Raw genomic sequence first — 20589 nt, forward strand, 5'->3', positions numbered from 1 at the left:
ACATACTTTTAAAACAAACATATTGTTTTGAGTTAGGCTACTTCATGGGGCGGAGGGTACAAGCCTTAACTTAACCGAGACTTAACTCGGTGGTTAACTCTTAAAAACTCCCTAATCAACATTTCAGATTAAGAATCCGCTCACGATCCGCCACTTCGGATTCGTTGCGCATGCGCACAGAGAGGCGCGGAGCTGTCCAAGTGCTGAACCCGGCGCACAATCCAGCGTCTGTCATCAGAAGAGCTTCTCCAGCGGTGACAGACGCGTCTCACTCCGAAAACACACCGTTTAACGTCAGACAGGACTGCATCCGTCATCTCTAATCGTCTGATTCGAGCGCAGAATGATTTTAGACGCGCTGGGGACGCGTAACAACCTTCCACACTGACGAACCATGAGATTCTGGGCTGAAGTGGCTTCACCTGCGGAATCCTCCGGCTGTGTTTTAGCTCGGAATCAAACACGACTGGCGTTCGTTCAGGGCGCGTTTCTGAGCCCATGGCCAGAGGAATGACTCGCCCTTCTGTAAAACTCCTCACAACTTTACTCGCGTGCTTGATAGAAATGCACAACTTCAGGTAGGTGCTTCACTTCTTCGGCTGTTAAAGCAACAACTGCTTAGGCTTCGTTCAAATCTGAATGCGTGCGGATCAATGCAGATTCCATTCTATTTGTGTGATTCTATAGGTAGAGGAAGCTGGGGTGCGTTGTCACAACGCAAGGTCAATATCTCAGTAACTGAGGGGTTTAGTCAGAAGTACACAAATAGCATTGCTCTGTTGATTTCTGAATATCTACTTCAATATCTAGAATATTTGTGTGCATTCTGTGTCATCCAGTGTCATATCTGTGCCATATAAGTAGACAAAATAAAACCTCACTGACTTACATGAAGACAAAAATCACTACAAAGTAGTTTAACTTAATGCAATGAACTGAAACGGTCACATATTTCATTAATTGTGATATGACATTTTTGCTGTTTCTTTTATTTGTGTCAATAGTGACAACATACCCCGCAATGAGGGTCAAATTGTGTTAAATGAACTGTATCTCAGTTTCTGAACAACAAAGGTAGACATGATAAATAACTTGTTTGTAGTTCATATCGGTTTGTGTCTATACAGAAATGGACATTCAGACGATATTCAGTGGAGTAAAAGTGTGACAACTAGCCCCGCTCTATTGCCTCGGTTCATTCTCTAGGACAAAGAGCCTCAAGTGCATTGATATCAAATAAAAAAATTGATTTAACTTAATTTCTACTTAATTCTATTCTAGAGATGTTAATTTGCCAAGCAGTTTTCCTATTTTATAACATTACCAAAAACAGTTCCGGGAACATTAGTTTATGCCTATAAAAATAATGATAACCATAAAGAATATTAAGAGTGAGTTTCTCAAATAAGTGAATGTTTGTGATGTTTACTGTGTCTCAGGATAACCGCAGGAAAAGAGTACGAGAGAATAACGGGACGTGAATCTTCATCTGCGATGTCTCCCTCTGATTTCCTGGACAAACTGATGGGCAGAACGTCAGGTTACGACGCACGGATAAGACCCAACTTTAAAGGCATGAAACCGCTGAAAATCAAGTTCACTACACTGCTGTTCTTATGCGTGCCATTACAATCAGTCAAAGCATTCTGATGCTGCTTTATCATAATGTCTCCGATTCAGATCGATTTTTACAAACAATGCTGCGAGTGATTAAAATGTTTAATCGAAATAATAACATGATGCACCTATTAATTATCTGAATCAATTACAAATGAATCACACATCAATTTGGGTTGAGAAATTACCCCCCAAAAAAGATCATTTCATGTCATTAGTGTGTTAAATGAGAAAAGCATTGAATAGACATGACAAAAAGTAGCTTTAAAATGAATATTTTGAAGGTATTACACATAACATTGTTTTCAGAAGCTGCATCTGAAGTGGCAATTAGAATTGCATCAATAATGCTATGAGGTCAATGGGTTTTAAATGGACATTAATGGGTTAAAAAGTTGAATATTGAAATATGAAGTGATTTTTATGATACTGAAAATATGAAACTAAAACAACAATTCACTGTCTCAATGAGCGAATCATTCAATCACACGTTTGACTGATTTATAAATGAATCACTGAATCATTGGCTCACTTGATTCATTCAGTGAGGGCCACCTCTGATCAGGCAGACTTGTAAGACACTATACATCTATGCTGCCTTCAAAAATCCATCAGATGAAGGCGTCTCAGATGTGAAGCTGACATTGGATTCGGATATGCCTTCATGCCTTCCTACCTTGAAATGTGTCTTCTGAAGGCAGCATTTTCCAGTTTTCGGACACAGCCGAGACAAGCAACTTGTCTTTATCAACGTATTACTGAATCATTGCCTCACTAGATTGGATTAAATGGCTGCTTCGGTCAGAAACGAAGCAAGTGACTGTCTTTATGAAGGAGTCACTGAATCATTGGCTCGCTCGATTCATTCAAATGGCTCATTTGATCAGAAATGAAGCAAGCAATCATCCTTATGAAGGAATGTCTTCTGAAGGCAGCATTTTCCAGTTTTCGGACACAGCCGAGACAAGCAACTTGTCTTTATTAACGTATTACTGAATCATTGCCTCACTAGATTGGATTAAATGGCTGCTTCGGTCAGAAACGAAGCAAGTGACTGTCTTTATGAAGGAGTCACTGAATCATTGTCTCGCTCGATTCATTCAAACGGCTCATTTGATCAGAAACAAAAAACAAGCGACTGTCCTTATGAAGGAGTCATTGAATCATCACCTCATTCAATTCGTTCAAACAGCTGATTCATTCAGAAATAAAGCAAGCGACTGTCTTTATGAATAAGTCACTGAATCACTGATTCACTTGATTCGTTCGAAAACGTGGATTCATTAGAGGCGCTCAACAGTTCTACTGTGACAAAAACCCATATAGTGTGATTTTTTGCACTCATATCTTGAATTTTAGGCTCATATAACTGCATTCTAATAGGCTTCATCACGCAGTCAGTCGTCCTGCATCACGTTCATCAGCAACTGCATCAATGTAGGATGACGTAGAGGTCTGGGCTGTGTTTCACTAAAGCATTGCAAGCATAAGTACATGGTAGACCCATTGAAACTAATGGAGCTACAATCAACTTAGGCTTACGATGCTTTAGGCGGTGCATTAAATGTGTTTTAGCATGCCATAATTAATTGGATCAAATGAACTCATTGAAACCTGGTCAGTCAACCATCAGCTTTACACATACATCTCACCACAATATAAAAAAACAAGAAATTATTCATGCATAAATTATCTAAATATATAAATTGTCTTAAGAATATAATTCAGTAACTCATTTGTTAAAATTAGTTAATGCATTAGTTAACACTGAGCAAAATATCTGTATAGCTATTATTAATCTTTTAAATAGTCAAATACAATTGCTCATGATAGTTTCACGGTGAAATAACTAATGTTAGCTAAGATTAATAAAGGTTTTAGAAGTATTGTTTATTGTGCGTTCACGCTAATAATGTAGTTTCTTGTCATTTGTTTATATTTTGTGCCACGAAAACACCACTAATTATTATTTTTTTTCTTTTTAGGATATTTTACTGTCTTATCCTCATCAGTAGACACAGTGTTTTTAACTGTATTACTATAATGCAATGTACTATAAATGCAATATGATGTTGTTAATTGAAATCTGCATAATTGATTAATGTCACAATGCAAATCTTAATATATGCTACAATTTTCTATTACTTCTCTTTTGTTTTTTTCTCAATTACAGCAATAAGAATTTAGGATGTAATGTGCATAATTGATTACATTAATTTTAAAATGCAAAAAATAGCTATAGGGTTCATTTTCCTTATGCAAAATAGTTAATTATTCGTTTTTGTTGTAATTACAGCAGTAAGGATTTAGTATGAGTAATTGTTGGATAGGGATAATTGTTCAAATTAACTGAAAAAAATCCTAATATAGGCTTAATTTTCTTTATGCAAAATATAATTCATTATTTCTTTGTTGATTTTTAGGTGAAATATGCCTGAGACACATAATTGACAATATAAAATGTCATCACTTGAAATAAAATAAATTCGTTTCAGCTGGCAACATTTTTGATTTCATTTAGTTTAACTTGAAGTGCAAGTAAAAAACTAAAAGTTATATTATATGTGAGCCTGCAGCACAAAAGCAGTGTTAAGTCGCTGGGGGATATTTGTAGCAATAGCCAACAATACATTGTATGGATCAAAATTATACATTTCTCTTTTATGCCAAAAATCATTAGGATATTAAGTAAAGATCATGTTCCATGAAGATATTCTGTAAATGTCCTACCGTAAATATATCAAAACTTAATGTTTGATTAGTAATATGCATTGCTAAGAACTTCATTTGAACAACTTTAAAGATGATTTTCTCAATATTTAGATTTTTTTGCTCCCTCAGATTCCAGATTTTCAAATAGTTGTATCTCAGCCAAATATTGTCCGATCCTAACAAACCTTACATCAATGAAAAGCTTATTTATTCATCTTTCAGATGATACATACATCTCAATTTCGAAAAATTGACCCTTATGACTGGTTTTGTGCTCCAGGGTCACATTTGTTGAAACATGTATGTTATATATTGTTACTGTATAAATCAGTATCTTGATACTAAATAACACTGGTACAACTTCTCACTATATTCCAAATAAAGTCATCTGCTCATGCAATACTGAGAAGGTTTCTGTAAGAGGAAGTAGTTGTACTTCAGTGTATTCTGGAAGTGAATGGTGTCTGTCAAAGCAAAGGATCGAGTAATTCGTCTGCGTTCATCTGCTGTGTTATTTAACAGTCTCTTACTTTATTTGTTTGGGAGCGGTATCTGAAGGACGCTATCACAGCGTCTGTCTGCTTCTCCTCGGCTCTCCAGCAGACGAGCGCCAGCTTTGATTCAGCTCAGTTTGGCGTGGATGTGTGTTTGTGCCCAGGAGTGATTAAAACACAATCTTGTTAGAAAACATTCACGAGGTTCAAAATCCCTCCGAGGCGCATCGAATGGATTATTTTTAGAACGCTGCACCTAGAGAACCTTAATAAACTCCTTTCATGATTTTTAACATGCATGACAGGCTACAATCTGCTCAAGAAGCCAGGCTGTAGCGATATATAGTCACAATCTATTACAATGCTTTACTTCTTGCATTGAATATTTTCGATCTACGTTAATCATTTCAGAGCAAACGCATACATGTGAAAATATTGACACGGATTCATTTAGCAGAAGTGAATTACTAATGAGGGATACAACAGAAATGAAGAAACTGTGACGTGTAGACAAGGATTATAACTATAAAAAGGCAATCAATATACAGTATTTGAGTTACAATACTGTACGAGGATGCTTTCAGTTGAAAAAAAGTGACAGTAAAGCAGGGGTTTTATTGTTAACTAAAAATAAAACTTCATTTTTTGCAAATTTAGTAAAAGCTGAAATAAAATAGTTAAATATATAATGAAAATTCATTAATTCATATTCATTAATATTACAGTTACATGTATAATCAAATATTGTTAATGTACATTATTTCAGTTACGTGATTGTGCAAGGATGCATTAAATTGATCAAAAGTGACAGTAATTTAAAAAAACTATTAAAACATTTTAGATGTAGAAATAAAATATTAAGTGAAAAGCTATATGAAAATTAGAAATGTTACCTATAGGCAACTAAATTAAATTAATGCACTTAAATTAAAACTAGATCTAAAACTGAAATATATATATATATATATTAAAAGAATTGACAAAAGTGCATAAATCCAAAAAAAAATTAAAAATAGGTAGTAAGTAATTCAAAATATTATTAAAAACTATGGTAGTATATAAATAATACTAAAATAACTCTGCAGTAAAGACATTTCTATCTCAAATAAATGCTGTTCTTTTGATCTTTCTGTTCATCTGTGAATCCTGACAAAATAAAAAGTATCAGTTTCCACAAAAATATTGTGCAGCACGACTGTTTTAAACACTGATGATAATCAGAAATGTTTCTTATATATCAGCATATTATACTGATTTCTGAAGATCATGTGACACTGAAGACTGGAGTAATGATGCTGAAAATACAGCTGCACATCACAGAAATACATTACAGTCTAACACATATTCACATAGAAAACAGCTAGTTTCAATTCTAATAATATTTCAGATTTTTTACAATATTTTTAATCAAATAAATGCAGCCTTTCTGAGCAGAAGAGACTAAATCTTTGAATGCTACTGCATGTGATCTGAATGGTGAACTCAGTGGCTTAACATGTGAACGTTACTGAATTCTTTGCCGTTTAACATCATGTTGTTCTTATTTGTTGTCTGCAGGTCCTCCTGTGAACGTCACGTGTAATATATTCATCAACAGCTTCGGCTCAGTGACAGAAACCACTATGGTGAGTGTTCGTCGTTTACTTTGCTAAAAGGAATTATTATCCAGTTACTATTCGTTCCTGCTGCAAATCATCTCTAATCAGCACTTTCCAATCAATCACATGAATAAAATCCAATAGAGAACTTCGCTCTGACGCTGTACTGAAACATTCCCTCAGTGCTCCTTGCTCTACACACACTGGCATTAAAGCGCTTTAGTCTTAATAACTCCGACGGAGAACGAAGCTCTGGATCTGAATTCAGATCGATTAGAGTCACGTTTGGAGATTTCCAGACGTAAACAATTCCCAGCTCGCATGCTTCTTTCCCAAGGAATATTCCTGAACCCCATCTCCAGTGGATATTAAACACGAGCACCAGACGCTGCTTTGATCAAATGCTAATTTTGTTTACATGTTTCTGATGATCATTTTTAAGCAGCCAGTCATACAAGGCCACTAATGAACTCTACAGAGAATACTAAATACCACTAAAGCTTGATGAGTTTTGGACAAAACAACATTAAAATGATGTGAAAAAACACTACATTTAATTTATGATTTGATATATTTCATTGCTTTTTAAAATAACGATGTCTTAAAATAATGTAATGCATCTGGAGTATTTACTTTTGTGTCAATATATAGAATATATTTAGATCTATATATATATAGACAGATGTATAAAATATATTTTAAAAAACGTGTTTTAATTTTTTTCATAATTTGTATAAATGTATATATATATATATGCATCAATATTTTAAAATACATTTATAATATTTTTATATATTACATATATGCATATATAATACATTGTTAACTGTAATAAAATGCTGTTAATGCATTTGAAAGAAAATGCGCACACTAAATGATGCTACTTATCTTTATACTTCAGCAGTTAATTCGCTTGATTTCTATAGGCTTTTGTAATGCCATGATTTGCTTGTAATGAATGGAAGAAAACGTCTGGCTAATATATTCGTCCAACAGCATTTTCACAGAGCTTCGTCTAATGAAAACCTGGCATTGGAAGCTAAACTTTGAACAAAAGCACACAGAAATGCTTATAAAGTCACTGAATGGCTTTGCTTTACATGTTATGATGAAGTGAAAGGGTTAGTTCACCCCAAAAATGAAAATTCTGATCTTGATTGAACTGCTTTTGTAGTTTTAATAATCAATCTATTATTTTTTACATTTGATTATTAGTTTTTCTTACTTGAATGCTTTTATTTAGATGTAAAATGAACAAAGTAATGCACTCGGCCTGTTTGATTCTTTCTTCTTTCTAGCTATGTTGTGATTATTAGTATAGTAATTCATAGGAAGGAAGTGGAAAAAACAATGCAATTTTGCTGGTTATTTTGCTTTGGAACCTTCAGAAAACTTCAACTTGAGCTGGAGCTTCTCGTGTCAGATCTTGACTGATTTTGATCAAGTAAAGGTCAGAATAACGTCAGTAATATCTCCAGATGAACACTTACTGCACTGAAGCAGCTCAGCTTTACTTGATTCTCCATCAATCATGTTTTAGAGTCTCAAATCTGATCCTCAGGATCTTTTGAGGAGCGTTTGTTTCCAGAAGCTTTACTTTCACTGTTCCTCAGCGGAGGAATGATCTTCACAAGCCTCCAGAACATCTCACATCTTCTGAGGAGCCTTTATTTCTTTAGCTCTCATTCACTGCATTATATGTTTGGAGCATTTCAGCCTCATCTTACTGAGACATGTTACTGGAGATATAGAGCGATATTTAGATCATTTTATGTCAGCATCTGCTGCACTGTTAGAAACATCTCACTGATTTACATTACAAGCAGCAGAATATCATCATATACATATCAGCATCTGCAGATTTAGTTTCTTTATTTAAGTTTTTTCTTTATATTCTCACTATATCAGACTATATGAGCCATAAAAACCTGATGGATCAAATATGGTACAACATATAAAACACATATGCAAACTTTTTTAAAACTTCTTTTATATTTTGTGTAAAGTTTTCAAAAATTGTTTATTTCTCTGACTTTCATATCTCAGGCATGTCAGGGTTAAATCTGGAGCAGATCTTCATATTTTTAATATTTAAAAAAAAAATTTATTTAAATTGATTAGTTTCGTTTGATCAAACAGGATGAATATTTTAGAAGAACAAAAACTAATTAACAGCACAAAATATTTAAATAATGTTTAAAACCAAAATGACTAAAACTAAAAGGAAAGAAATAAAACAAAATGATAAATATATATTAGATGAAAAAACTTAAACCTAAAAAACTTAAAATGTTGCCCTGGCAACTGAAATAAAGTTTAAATAAAAATAAAAAATAAAAATGAATTAAAGCTAAATAGAAATATTTAAAAATGAATAAAAATGATAAAAGCACAAAATTACAATGAAAGCTGAAACAATATAAATGATGAAAAACTTAAACGAAATAAGAAATGTTGCTTTAGCCACTAACTGAAACAAAAGACGTTTAAGTTAAAGTACTAAAACTGAAAAAAAAGATGAAAGCTAAATAGTTTTTTTTAAAAATCTAATAAAAATGACAAAAGCACATAACAAAATGACTAAACTAAAATGTATTTATTTTTTATTTATTTAGCCATGAGCTCAAATTGAAAAACAAAAATGACAAAAACTAAAATAAATAAAAATTGAAGAAAGCTAATAGATAAAAAAAAGAGACACAAAAGCACAAATAATGACTCAAATTAAAATGATATCTGAAATAAAATATAAGTATTAGATGGAAAACTTCAACTTCAACTTAAGCAAAAATAGAAGTGTTGCCTTGGCAACTGACTGAAATATAACAAGTGTAAGTTGAAGTACTAAAAATACTAAAACAAACCAAATAAGAGCAGAAGACATCAAATTCATCTGATAATAAAGCTGTTCACTCTTCTGCACTGATGGGATATGTTTTTTCATAAAACATTTTATGTTGAAGTACTAAAATTACTCAAATAAAAATAAATTAAGGAAATATTTAAAAAAACTAATAAAAGTGACAAAAGCACAAAAAGCAATTAAAATAAAAGCTAAATAGAAATATTAAGAGATTAAAACAGCTTAATATTAAAAATAATTATAGAAATGAAAGCTAAATGGAAACATAAAACAAGGAATAAAAATGACAAAAGCACATGAAATTACTGAAAGTAAAGTTGAAATGAAAGCTGAAATAAAATATAAATATTGGATGAAAAACTAAGAAAAACAAAAACAAATGAAAACTGAAATAAAAGTTGAAGTAATAAGATTACTACAAATAAAACAAATGAAAGCATATAAGAAAAAACGAATAAGAACGCACAAATTAATAAAACCAAACATCTAAAAAAAATAAAAGGCAATTCAAAATATTAATAAATATTATAATAGTATATAAATACAAAAAGAACGCTGACACATTGAAAAATTGGCATCGTTTCATTTATAATCTAACTTACGTTTTAGAATGTTTATGAAAAGTTATAGCACAAAATAAATCATAAGTCTCTCAGATTGTGCTCTGTTTATAGTCTTAAAGATGCGATGCGATGCTCGTTGCATCTCAAGTCATGCTGAAGAACATCAGGTCTAGTTCTCAAATGGCATCGAGTCAGAACAGAATGCAAAACAGAAATATTTTACTAGTGCTCAAACAATAGTAAAATCGTATGTATAAATCGAAGCTTTTCTATTCGCTAGTGACTCGAGCGAACACGAGCCCTGAACAGATCTCTTATCGTAAATCCACATCTTTATTTTGAAAATGAGCTGATATGACGCTGTCCTACTTTTCATAAATGCTCTGTTTCTATAAATCACAAGCCGTCAGCTCTGAATTCATGCACAAGTCATAGATCGGCTGAGGACTGAGCTTGCAGGTGTTTCTCAGATGAACTCGTCTAACATTAAACACTGCAGTCACATGAATCAGGTCTGATATTATAATGATATTATATAACGCAGTGTGTCGGTCACGTTGTCTGTAGGCTGACGTTAATATTGTCCTGTCCGATGGATCTGAAGAACTTCCCGATGGACGTCCAGACCTGCACCATGCAGCTGGAGAGCTGTGCGTACTTCATGCTTTAATGTTTCAGACATTTTATTAATGTCTATATTGTTTATATTACTTCTCATTTCAATTCTTGTTTCATTATTTTTAGCTTTACCATATTTGTTAATATTTTTATTTTATATTTTCTGTTTAAACTTTAATTTTAGATAACGGTTTTTGTTGATTTATTAGTGCCTATATTGTTTTTATAATGTTTACTTTTTTTATTTTTATTTTTATGATATCTGTTGATATTTTTGATCAGTTTTACTTTTATTTTTTGTCTTTTCATTATAATTTAAACATATATCTATATATCTGTATAGTTTATTATTTTTTATTTCAGTTTTTGTTTAGTTATTTTTTGTTTTATTAATATTTTGAATTAGTTTCTTATCTTTGCCATTTATATTTTAATTAGTTAAAATTGTAGTCATTTTATTGTGTATTTTTGTCAGGTTTTTTATCAAGTCTACATAATTTTTATTATTTTTTTTATATTTCAGTTTTTTAGTTATTTTTAATTTTATGATATTTATTAATGTTTTGAATTAGTATTTTATAGTTTTATGATATTTGGTAATATCTAGATTTTCTTTTTATTCTAGTTGAAGTTTTCAAGTTGTTTTGTTATTTTTAGTTTTATTATATTTATATATTATATATACATTTTAATTTTAACGTTTTAGTCACTTTGTTGTACTTTTTATCGGTTTTATTTATTTATTTACGTCTGAATAGTTTTATTTTTTAATTTTAGATTTAGTTTAGCTATTTTCAGTTCTTTAGTTATTTTTAGTTTTATAAAATGTATTGATATTTTAAATAGTTTTTTATTTTTATTTTTGTTGTTTTAATTTTAGTTTTAGTTAAAGTTTTAGTAATTTTGCTGTGCATTTTTGTCAGTTTGTTTTTTAATATGCTTATTTAGTTTTATTGTTTTTTCAGTTTTTTGTTGTTGTTGTTATTTTCAATTTGAGTAATCTTCATACTTGACCTTGAATGAAGGTATAACTGAAAGTGTTCTTTATTATTATGCTAATGAAGGCTAACAGCAGTAACGCAGTGTTTCCGCTCATGTTTTCTCCAGTCGGCTACACGATGAACGACCTGATCTTCGAGTGGCTTGATAAAGGTCCGGTTCAGGTCGCCGAGGGTCTGACGTTACCGCAGTTCATCATCAGAGACGAGAAGGAGCTGGGCTACTGCACCAAACACTACAACACAGGTCACTCATAACCCCTTTAACAATCATCATAACAACCCCATCATTCAACCAGCACTCGTTTCTTATTCATTTAGTGCTGCTGATTCCAAAAACACTGTCTGGTTTGCTCTTTCACATCACACTTTCTCACTAAATGTCTGCATTTTGTGGCATTTTTGCTTTTAATAATCGTTTCGTATGGTGAAGTCGTTTCGTATTTTCCCTTAATCAGCAGAAAAACACACAAACACATGAATCCTGTCTGAATCTGAGCTGCATTAATAACAATTTGATCAATTATTTTATGACTAATCCTGACATCAAGTTCAGAGTTATGGTCAGAGACAGAATAAAATGCAAACATGAGCCTGATTCTTTCCATTTTCACTGCTAGTAAATTTCACAATTTAATTAAACATGAAATTTTACTTCTAAAATGGATTTAAATCATCTTTTTAAATTAGTTGTATTGATTCTTTTATTTACATCTTTTTACAATGTATAGTTTTCATTGTTTTTAAAGTTATTTTAGTATTTCAATTTAAAACAGTTATTTTAGTTTCATTGAGATACTATTATAGATTTTGTTAATGTTTTGAATTTGATTGTATTTTTATATTGCCTTGTTAATTTTAAAGTTTTAGTATTTTTGTTGTGTGATTTTTTTTCTCATTTTTATTAGTTTTGTTGTTTTTAAAATGTCTATATTATTTTACTAACTTTTAATTTTTATTTTAGTTTCAGTTTTTTATTACATGAAGGTAAACTAAATGAAAATGAGAAATTTTGCCTTAAAAACTAGCTGAACTAAAATACGTTTTTTATGTCAGTTAACATTTATTTCATTTCAAGTAACAATTTATATATATATATATATATATTTTTTTTTTTTACACATACATTACACAGTAAGTTAAATCTTCTCAAAAAAATCTTCTTACTCAACATCTTTTTCCAATCTCGGATGGCAAACAAGATGAAAAGAACAAACTCACATCTTGCATGGCCTGAGGATGATTAAATTAACACTGAACTATCCCTCTAGAGAGGTCTTTGTGAAGCTGTGACTGTGTGTGTGTGTGTGTGTGTGTGTGTGTGTGTGTGTGTCTGTCTGTCTGTCTGTCTGTCTGTCTGTCTGTGTCTCTGTGTGTGTGTGTGTGTTCAGGGAAGTTCACGTGCATCGAGGTGAAGTTCCTGCTGGAGCGGCAGATGGGATATTACCTGATCCAGATGTACATCCCCAGCCTCCTCATCGTCATCCTCTCCTGGGTCTCCTTCTGGATCCACATGGATGCGGCTCCGGCGCGGGTCGCGCTCGGCATCACCACCGTCCTCACCATGACCACACAGAGCTCCGGCTCACGAGCCTCGCTGCCCAAGGTCAGAGGTCAAATATATTTTGCGATGCTGCATTGTGTGTGAGACCTGATGAATATAAGATCAGAATGAACATATTTATTCATTTGTATTAAATTTTTGTCATTATTCTGTCTTTTTTCATTCTGTATGTAACACATATTTATGCCAAAATTCTTAATTAATATTCAAAGTCACACTGTCGGCACGTTACACTGTTTAAGATTAATTAGCCAAAATGTTCAACATTGTTCAATTTCTTTAAGGCAAGGCCCGCGCATTCATTCATCTATTTTAACACTGCTCTTACGAAAAGTAACCATGGTATGTGTAGTAAAACTGTGGCAATACAAATGGAAATCAGTACGCGGAAAACGTATAGTAAAACATGGTTACTACATATTTACAAGTCAAGTCACCTTTATTTATATAGCGCTTTTTAACCATTTTACTGTAGTAAAACCATGGCAGATTTTTGTAAGGGTGTTTATCAGTCAAATTCATTTAAAAAATGTAAACAGGTATGAAATATGATCAGTAAGAGAAAAACATTGTTAAAGAGACGACGACCTTGACTGCAGCAGGTTAGTTGGGAAATAAGCGTATTTATTATTCAGAATGCACATTTGGAAATGTATTAATAGGAACATTTCAGCAGGTGATATGAGATGTTTTTCTCTGATAACTTATCATGCTAATTCATGTTTTAAGTATTTAATTGTGAAAACTATTATATTATAACAGAATCAATAAGTTAGTGAAGCATAAATCGTTTTATTTTGCAGATTGCATTTTTTAATTATTGCATTTTTTATCATTTCTAATTTAGTAAATATGTAAATAAAATATAAATTTCATTGCAGTTTGTCGTTTGTATTCATGCTTTATTTTTTTTATTTGTGAAAAATAGTGATTAGAGAATCAATACGTTATTAAAGCATAAATCTGTTTATTTTTTTACAAATATTTATTCATTTTACAATTATATATTTCTAATTATTTTAGTTTATTTTTTCACAAATAAAAAACAATTAACATTAATAAAAAGGAAGTAAACACTGCAATGAAATTGATTTATTTTACATATTTGCTAAAAGAATTAACTTGATAAAAATAAACTGTAAATGATAAAAAACTCATGCTTCAGTAATTTCTTGATTCTGTAACCTGTTTCCTCATAATAGGACCACAGTATCAAGAAGTTACTAAAGCATAACTCTGTTTATTTTTAGAGATTTATATTTTTTTAATGAGTTTCAGACTAATAATTAGTTCATTGTTGTAAATGAGAGACGCAGATGAAGCGTTATGCATGAAAGGGAACATGAATATGAAATGGAAAGAGTCCCGACTGAAACAACAAAAGCTGAGAACACAATTATCAGGGTTTTTTGTTTCATAACCCATAATGCAAATTACCTTCGGCTCTAATCGCTGCTTTTCTGACTGAAGAGGGTTTCAGTGCCTTATAACCGTCACAGAAATATGACTGGATGTTATATAGCTTTCACTGGATTCACCCTCATACGACGCATGTGACATTATGTTAATCTAATAATCAGTATTATTTGGAAATCAAAGCGCTCATTACTAGACGGAGAATAATCCCATAATCCTGCAGGAGCTTCTAATGAAGGCTTTTCTCTCTGCATGATCTGACTCATTCAGTCTGTCTGTCTGCTAAACTCACAGCAGATATTATAATCAGAAACATAACGATTATCAACAGTTAACACACAGGCTAATGTGTGAATGAAAACAACTCATAATTCATGCTTTTAGGCTGTTTTGTTTGATATACTGATTAGAAAATAAAGTTGAATCAGTGCAATCTGTCCATTTTAGTGAACCGAAACTGATTCAATGATTTATTTGTTTAAAATGTTCTCTGAACAACCTTAGTTAGTTACTTTTAATATATTGTGGTAACTAACTAAATAAATATGTTGCTTTAATATATGAAATGTTCTAGTTAAATAAAGATAAATAATATATATATATATACACACACACATGTATATACAGTAGCTAGATTGATGATAGATCGATAGATGATAGATAGATAGATAGACATAGATAAATGATAGATAGACAGATAGATGATGATAGATAGATAGACATAGATAAATGATAGATAGATAGACAGATAGATGATGATAGATAGATGATAAGACATATATAGATGATAGATATAGATAGATATATACAGTACCTCACAGAAGTGAGTACACCCCTCACATTTTTGTAAATATTTTATTATATCTGTTCATGTGACAACATTGAAGAAATGACACTTTTCTACAATGTAAATTAGTGAGTGTACAGCTTGTATAACAGTGTAAATGTGCTGTCCCCTCAAAATAACTCAAGACACAGCCATTAATGTCTAAACCGCTTTCCACAAAAGTGAGTACACCCCTAAGTGAAAATGTCCAAATTGGGCCCAAAGTTGTCAATATTTTGTGTGGCCACCATTATTTTCCAGCACTGCCTTAACCCTCTTGGGCATGGAGTTCACCAGAGCTTCTTATAATTTGTTAGTTTAAGACTTCTAAGATGTTGATGTTATCCATTATATTAATATGATGTTCATTTACTTATTATTATTGTTATTATATTATTATTATTTGTTTTTATCTTTTTTGTACATGTGTACTAAGCTTATAATATTGTATAATTTACAGTCATTCCAATAAAGCAATTTTGAATTGAATTGAATTGAATTGAATTGATGAGAGATGGATAGAGAGATGATAGATGGATAGATAGAGAGATGATAGATGGATAGCTAGAGAGATGACAGATATATGATAGATGGATAGGTAGATAATAGATGGATAGCTAGAGAGATGATAGATGGATAGATAGAGAGATGATAGATGGATAGCTAGAGAGATGACAGATATATGATAGATGGATAGGTAGATAATAGATGGATAGCTAGAGAGATGATAGATGGATAGATAGAGAGATGATAGATGGATAGCTAGAGAGATGACAGATATATGATAGATGGATAGGTAGATAATAGATGGATAGCTAGAGAGATGATAGATGGATAGATAGAGAGATGATAGATGGATAGCTAGAGAGATGACAGATATATGATAGATGGATAGGTAGATAATAGATGGATAGAGAGATGATAGATGGATAGGTAGATGATAGATGGATAGATAGATAGATAGATAGATAGTTGGATAGCTAGAGAGAAGATAGATGGATAGATAGAGAGATGATAGTTGGATAGCTAGATAGATAGATAGATATAAAGAAATAATTTTAAATTGTTATATAGGCAATTGTACTATTTTAATATTTCAAACTGTTGAAGTTAAAAATATATAAATAAAAAATTAATTAAAATAAACTAAAAGCTTGTTACTGTAATACATTAAATGTTCTATTTATTAAATAAATGTATTACAATTATTTATACGTATAATCTTTCCTTTATAAATAGTATTTAATATGATTTTTACTAAAAATATATAAAGTTTAAAAATATATATTTTACATATAAATAAAAAATAATATGTATTTCCTTTATATGTAATATATTAAATAATAATAAGTGTATTTTGATTAAGTTCAAAATGTATTTTTATATAAAGTATTATATACAACTTTTATTTAATTTAAATATTCTAAATAAATACTTAATTTAAAATTGTTTATACTTTTTAGTACCTTATAAAGTAAACAACATATACAGAGCTGAAAATCTTATATTTTATTTTTAAAGTATACATGCATTTATATATTATAGAAAGTAAATAAGTCTATACTGGCTTCCTCCTCTGCTCCTGTGCAGGTGTCCTATGTGAAGGCCATAGACGTCTGGATGGCGGTGTGTTTGCTGTTCGTCTTCGCCGCTCTGCTGGAATACGCCGGCGTTAACTTCGTCTCCAGACAGCAGAAGGAGTTTCTGCGGCTGAAACGAAGACAGAGACGACATCAGAAGGTGCCGAAACACTGACAGACGCATTTATGATTGGGGCTTCACAGGGTTCAAGCATCTTTAGTTTGAAGGCCGGAGAACGAATCCCATCCCACAAAAACAGCCTCAGCCTCGCCAGCTAAACCCATCAGCTCTATCATCCCCACAGATATTACAGATCACTCAATCAGCAGCTTAATAACACACGGTTTACTTCAGCATCGCAAACGCTCGTCTGTTTACGCCGTAATTATTCACAGATATGTGAAGGAACTGCTCATATTGTAGGCTGAAATTAATCTCCAATGGGACAAAAATAACATTAAAGGAATAAATCATCCAATAATTCAAAATCTGTCATCATTTACACAGCCACATGTTGATCCAAACTTTATTTGTGACCCTGGAGCACAAAACCAGTCATAAAGTATTATTGAAATTGAGATAAATAAGCTTTCCATTGATGTATGGTTTGTTAGGATCGGACAATATTTGGTCGTTTGAAAATCTGGAATCTGAGGGTGCAAAAAAATAATCATCTTTAAAGTTGTTCAAATGAAGTTCTTAGCAATGCATATTACTAATCAAACATTAAGTTTTGATATATTTACGGTAGGACATTTGCTAAATATCTTCATGGAACATGATCTTTACTTAATATCCTAATGATTTTTGGAATAAAAGAGAAATGTATAATTGTGACCCATACAATGTATTGTTGGCTATTGCTACAAATATCCCCCAGCGACTCAACACTGCTTTTGTGCTGCAGGGTCATGAAAACGGAGATATTAATCAAAATGGGAAAAAAAATATATATATTTAATCTGGAATCTGAGGGTGCAAAAAAATAATCATCTTTAAAGTTGTTCAAATGAAGTTCTTAGCAATGCATATTACTAATCAAACATTAAGTTTTGATATATTTACGGTAGGACATTTGCTAAATATCTTCATGGAACATGATCTTTACTTAATATCCTAATGATTTTTGGCATAAAAGAGAAATGTATAATTGTGACCCATACAATGTATTGTTGGCTATTGCTACAAATATCCCCCAGCGACTTAACACTGCTTTTGTGCTGCAGGGTCACAAAAACGGAGATATTAATCAAAATGGGAAAAAATATATATATATTTTTACATTTTAGAAATATGTTTAGAAATAAAATTTAAAAATTCATATATTTTAAAATAAATAAAATAAAAAGTGGATTTTTTAATTTAATAAATGTTTTCAGTGTTATTTAAATTTGTTTATTTTAAAATATATTTATATATACATATACAAACACATTTATACAATAAAAAGTTAATGATCATTTAATTTTTAATTGTGACATTTTGATTAACATCTTTATTTGTGTTCCAGAGAAGAAATAAAGTTCGGTTCAACATGTGGTTGAGTAAATCATGACAGATTTTTTATTATTTTTCCCCAAATAATTATGTTTAATTTTTGATTTTATCAATCTAGTATAAAAATCACCATCCACTTTCATTGTTATTTAAATGTATTTATTTAGAAATAAAATTAAAACACATAAATATATTTTAAAACAAATTCCCAATGAAAGCGGATATTTTTTCATTTAATAAACATATTACATGTAGAAATAAAAATATATAAATATATTTTCAAATAAATACATATAACTGACAATGAAAGTGGATGGTGATTTTTAAAATCAACCTCTAAAATTACAACAAAAAACACCATAAAATTACAATTAAAAACAATAAAATGAGTGAATGTGATCATTTGATCAAAATCAGTTTTACAGTGTAGTTAGTACGTTTGCACATGCAATAATGCTATTAAATGCAACCGTATTGTAAAGCGTTAGCATCAAATCAACTTAAACATGAATCCTTTTAAATAAGCCACTAAAGAAAGACAATAACAATCCTTTAACAAGCTACAAAACACCGAAAGCTCTTGCAGGATTATCGCTCCATTAATTTTAGACAAACACATTTGCACCTGAAGCTTCAAAAGCCTCGACACCTGAGACAAAGATGAAGACGCGCTGCAGGCTGAAGAAACGCAGCGCTAATCGAGAGAGGATCATCCGCCCTGCTGCGAAAGAAGTATCACACACACAAAGTATCGCAACTAAAAATGTGTCCCATTCACGTCTTTATCAAACCTGCCAGCTACTAATATAACAATGTGTTCAGGCAGATTTTAATAATATTACATAAAACAAAATCGCACAGATATTCAAAAATCTGACCTACAGGAAATAAACACATTTTAGATCACCAGATATAATTATGTCTATAAAACACACGCTTGTACTATACTGTACTCTTACTGTACTATAATATACACAAAGAATATCGGCCGATATATCGGTATCGCCTAATATCGGTATCGGCTCCCAAAACCCATATCGGTCGGGCTCTAATATAAAGACTAAATAGGGGCAAAGGTCTGGAAATGCAAATATTTTTCCATACTTTTCCAAACCGCATAGGAACCTGTTTCTCTGTGTTTCTGAACGCACAGGAGGAGGAATTACAGGACGGCCGTCTGCATTTCTCCGGATATAACACCGCGTCCTGCGGGAACGTGACGGACGGGACGATGGTCAAAAACACGCAGACGAACGCCAATCCGCCGCCGGCCGTCCCGAAGGACACCGACGTGAACCGCAAGAAGTTTGTGGACCGAGCGAAGAGGATCGACACCGTATCACGCGCCGCCTTCCCTCTGGCCTTCCTCATCTTCAACGTCTTCTACTGGATCACCTACAAGATCATCCGACACGACAGCGCCGGCAAAACCTGATGCAGACACAAACACTGGGGATAATCAACCGCATCGACAGTATTTGGACATCTGATCAGCTTTTGACGGACGGTTTCGTACAAAAGACGCTGTTTTATACGATTGTCTTTTGGAGTCGTCACTCTTCTCCTCTTTCTAATCACAGCAGCACGTGTTTTACTGCACAAACACAATATTGTGGATTTATGAGGATGAGTCTCACTGAACCCAGGTTATATCAATGGAAATATTACATATTAAAATGCTATATTAAAAGTCGGTAAATATAATGTAATAAAATGTTATATAATTAAATTCAAAATTATATTTGAATAATTAAAATTACATTTTAACAATACTTTCAAAATACCATATATTTATAATATATTTAAAATATTTTTATTTTTAATTTACATATCCACACCACACAATTATATATATATACACACACACATCTAAAATATATATTTTTTAATATTTATACATATGTTTATATAATATTTTAAAATTGTGTGTGTGTGTGTGTGTATATATATATATATTTCAAATTTAATATATAAATATAATATTCTATTTCATTATATAGAATATAAAAACATTACATTAAGTGTAACACTACATTTTAAAACATTGTATATTGAAGTAAATTAAAAAGTACTTTTATTATGAATTGATTGCTTTCTTCTACTTTTCTGAGTTGCTTTGGATAAAAGCAGCTGCTAAATGCATATATTTAAACGTATATATTAGAAATAAAATATGAATCAGTTTAAAAGCATCATATAGTAATATGTTAAAACTAGAGAATTTAAAGTAAAAAACTAAAAG

At 31.5% G+C, this 20589-nt stretch overlaps 1 protein-coding gene across 1 annotated transcript; it reads left to right on the plus strand.

Moving 5' to 3' along the window:
* The first annotated feature begins 245 nt into the window (after window positions 1–245).
* On the plus strand, window positions 246–19807 carry LOC107570292 (glycine receptor subunit alpha-2-like). Its single transcript, XM_016256508.1, has 9 exons — window positions 246–578; window positions 1440–1573; window positions 6381–6470; window positions 9959–10014; window positions 10392–10497; window positions 11573–11710; window positions 12855–13069; window positions 16860–17009; window positions 19501–19807. The coding sequence occupies exons 1-9, from the start codon at window positions 499–501 to the stop codon at window positions 19780–19782; spliced, it is 1251 nt and encodes a 416-aa protein (XP_016111994.1). The 5' UTR covers window positions 246–498; the 3' UTR covers window positions 19783–19807.
* The last annotated feature ends 782 nt before the right edge of the window (window positions 19808–20589 follow it).

The sequence above is a fragment of the Sinocyclocheilus grahami genome, unplaced genomic scaffold (assembly GCF_001515645.1).
Source record: "Sinocyclocheilus grahami isolate Dianchi unplaced genomic scaffold, SAMN03320097.WGS_v1.1 scaffold1437.1, whole genome shotgun sequence".
NCBI lineage: Eukaryota > Metazoa > Chordata > Actinopteri > Cypriniformes > Cyprinidae > Sinocyclocheilus > Sinocyclocheilus grahami.

What these genes read in the sequence shown, in the direction of transcription:
- LOC107570292 (XM_016256508.1), top strand. Translation starts at nt 499, where the DNA reads ATGGCCAGAGGAATGACTCGCCCTTCTGTAAAACTCCTCACAACTTTA. An exon ending in GAGTGTTCGTCGTTTACTTT is followed by an intron (nt 6,471 to 9,958) that starts GCTAAAAGGAAT and finishes CTCTGTTTATAG; the next exon opens with TCTTAAAGATGCGATGCGAT. An exon ending in GTCATGCTGAAGAACATCAG is followed by an intron (nt 10,015 to 10,391) that starts GTCTAGTTCTCA and finishes TATATAACGCAG; the next exon opens with TGTGTCGGTCACGTTGTCTG.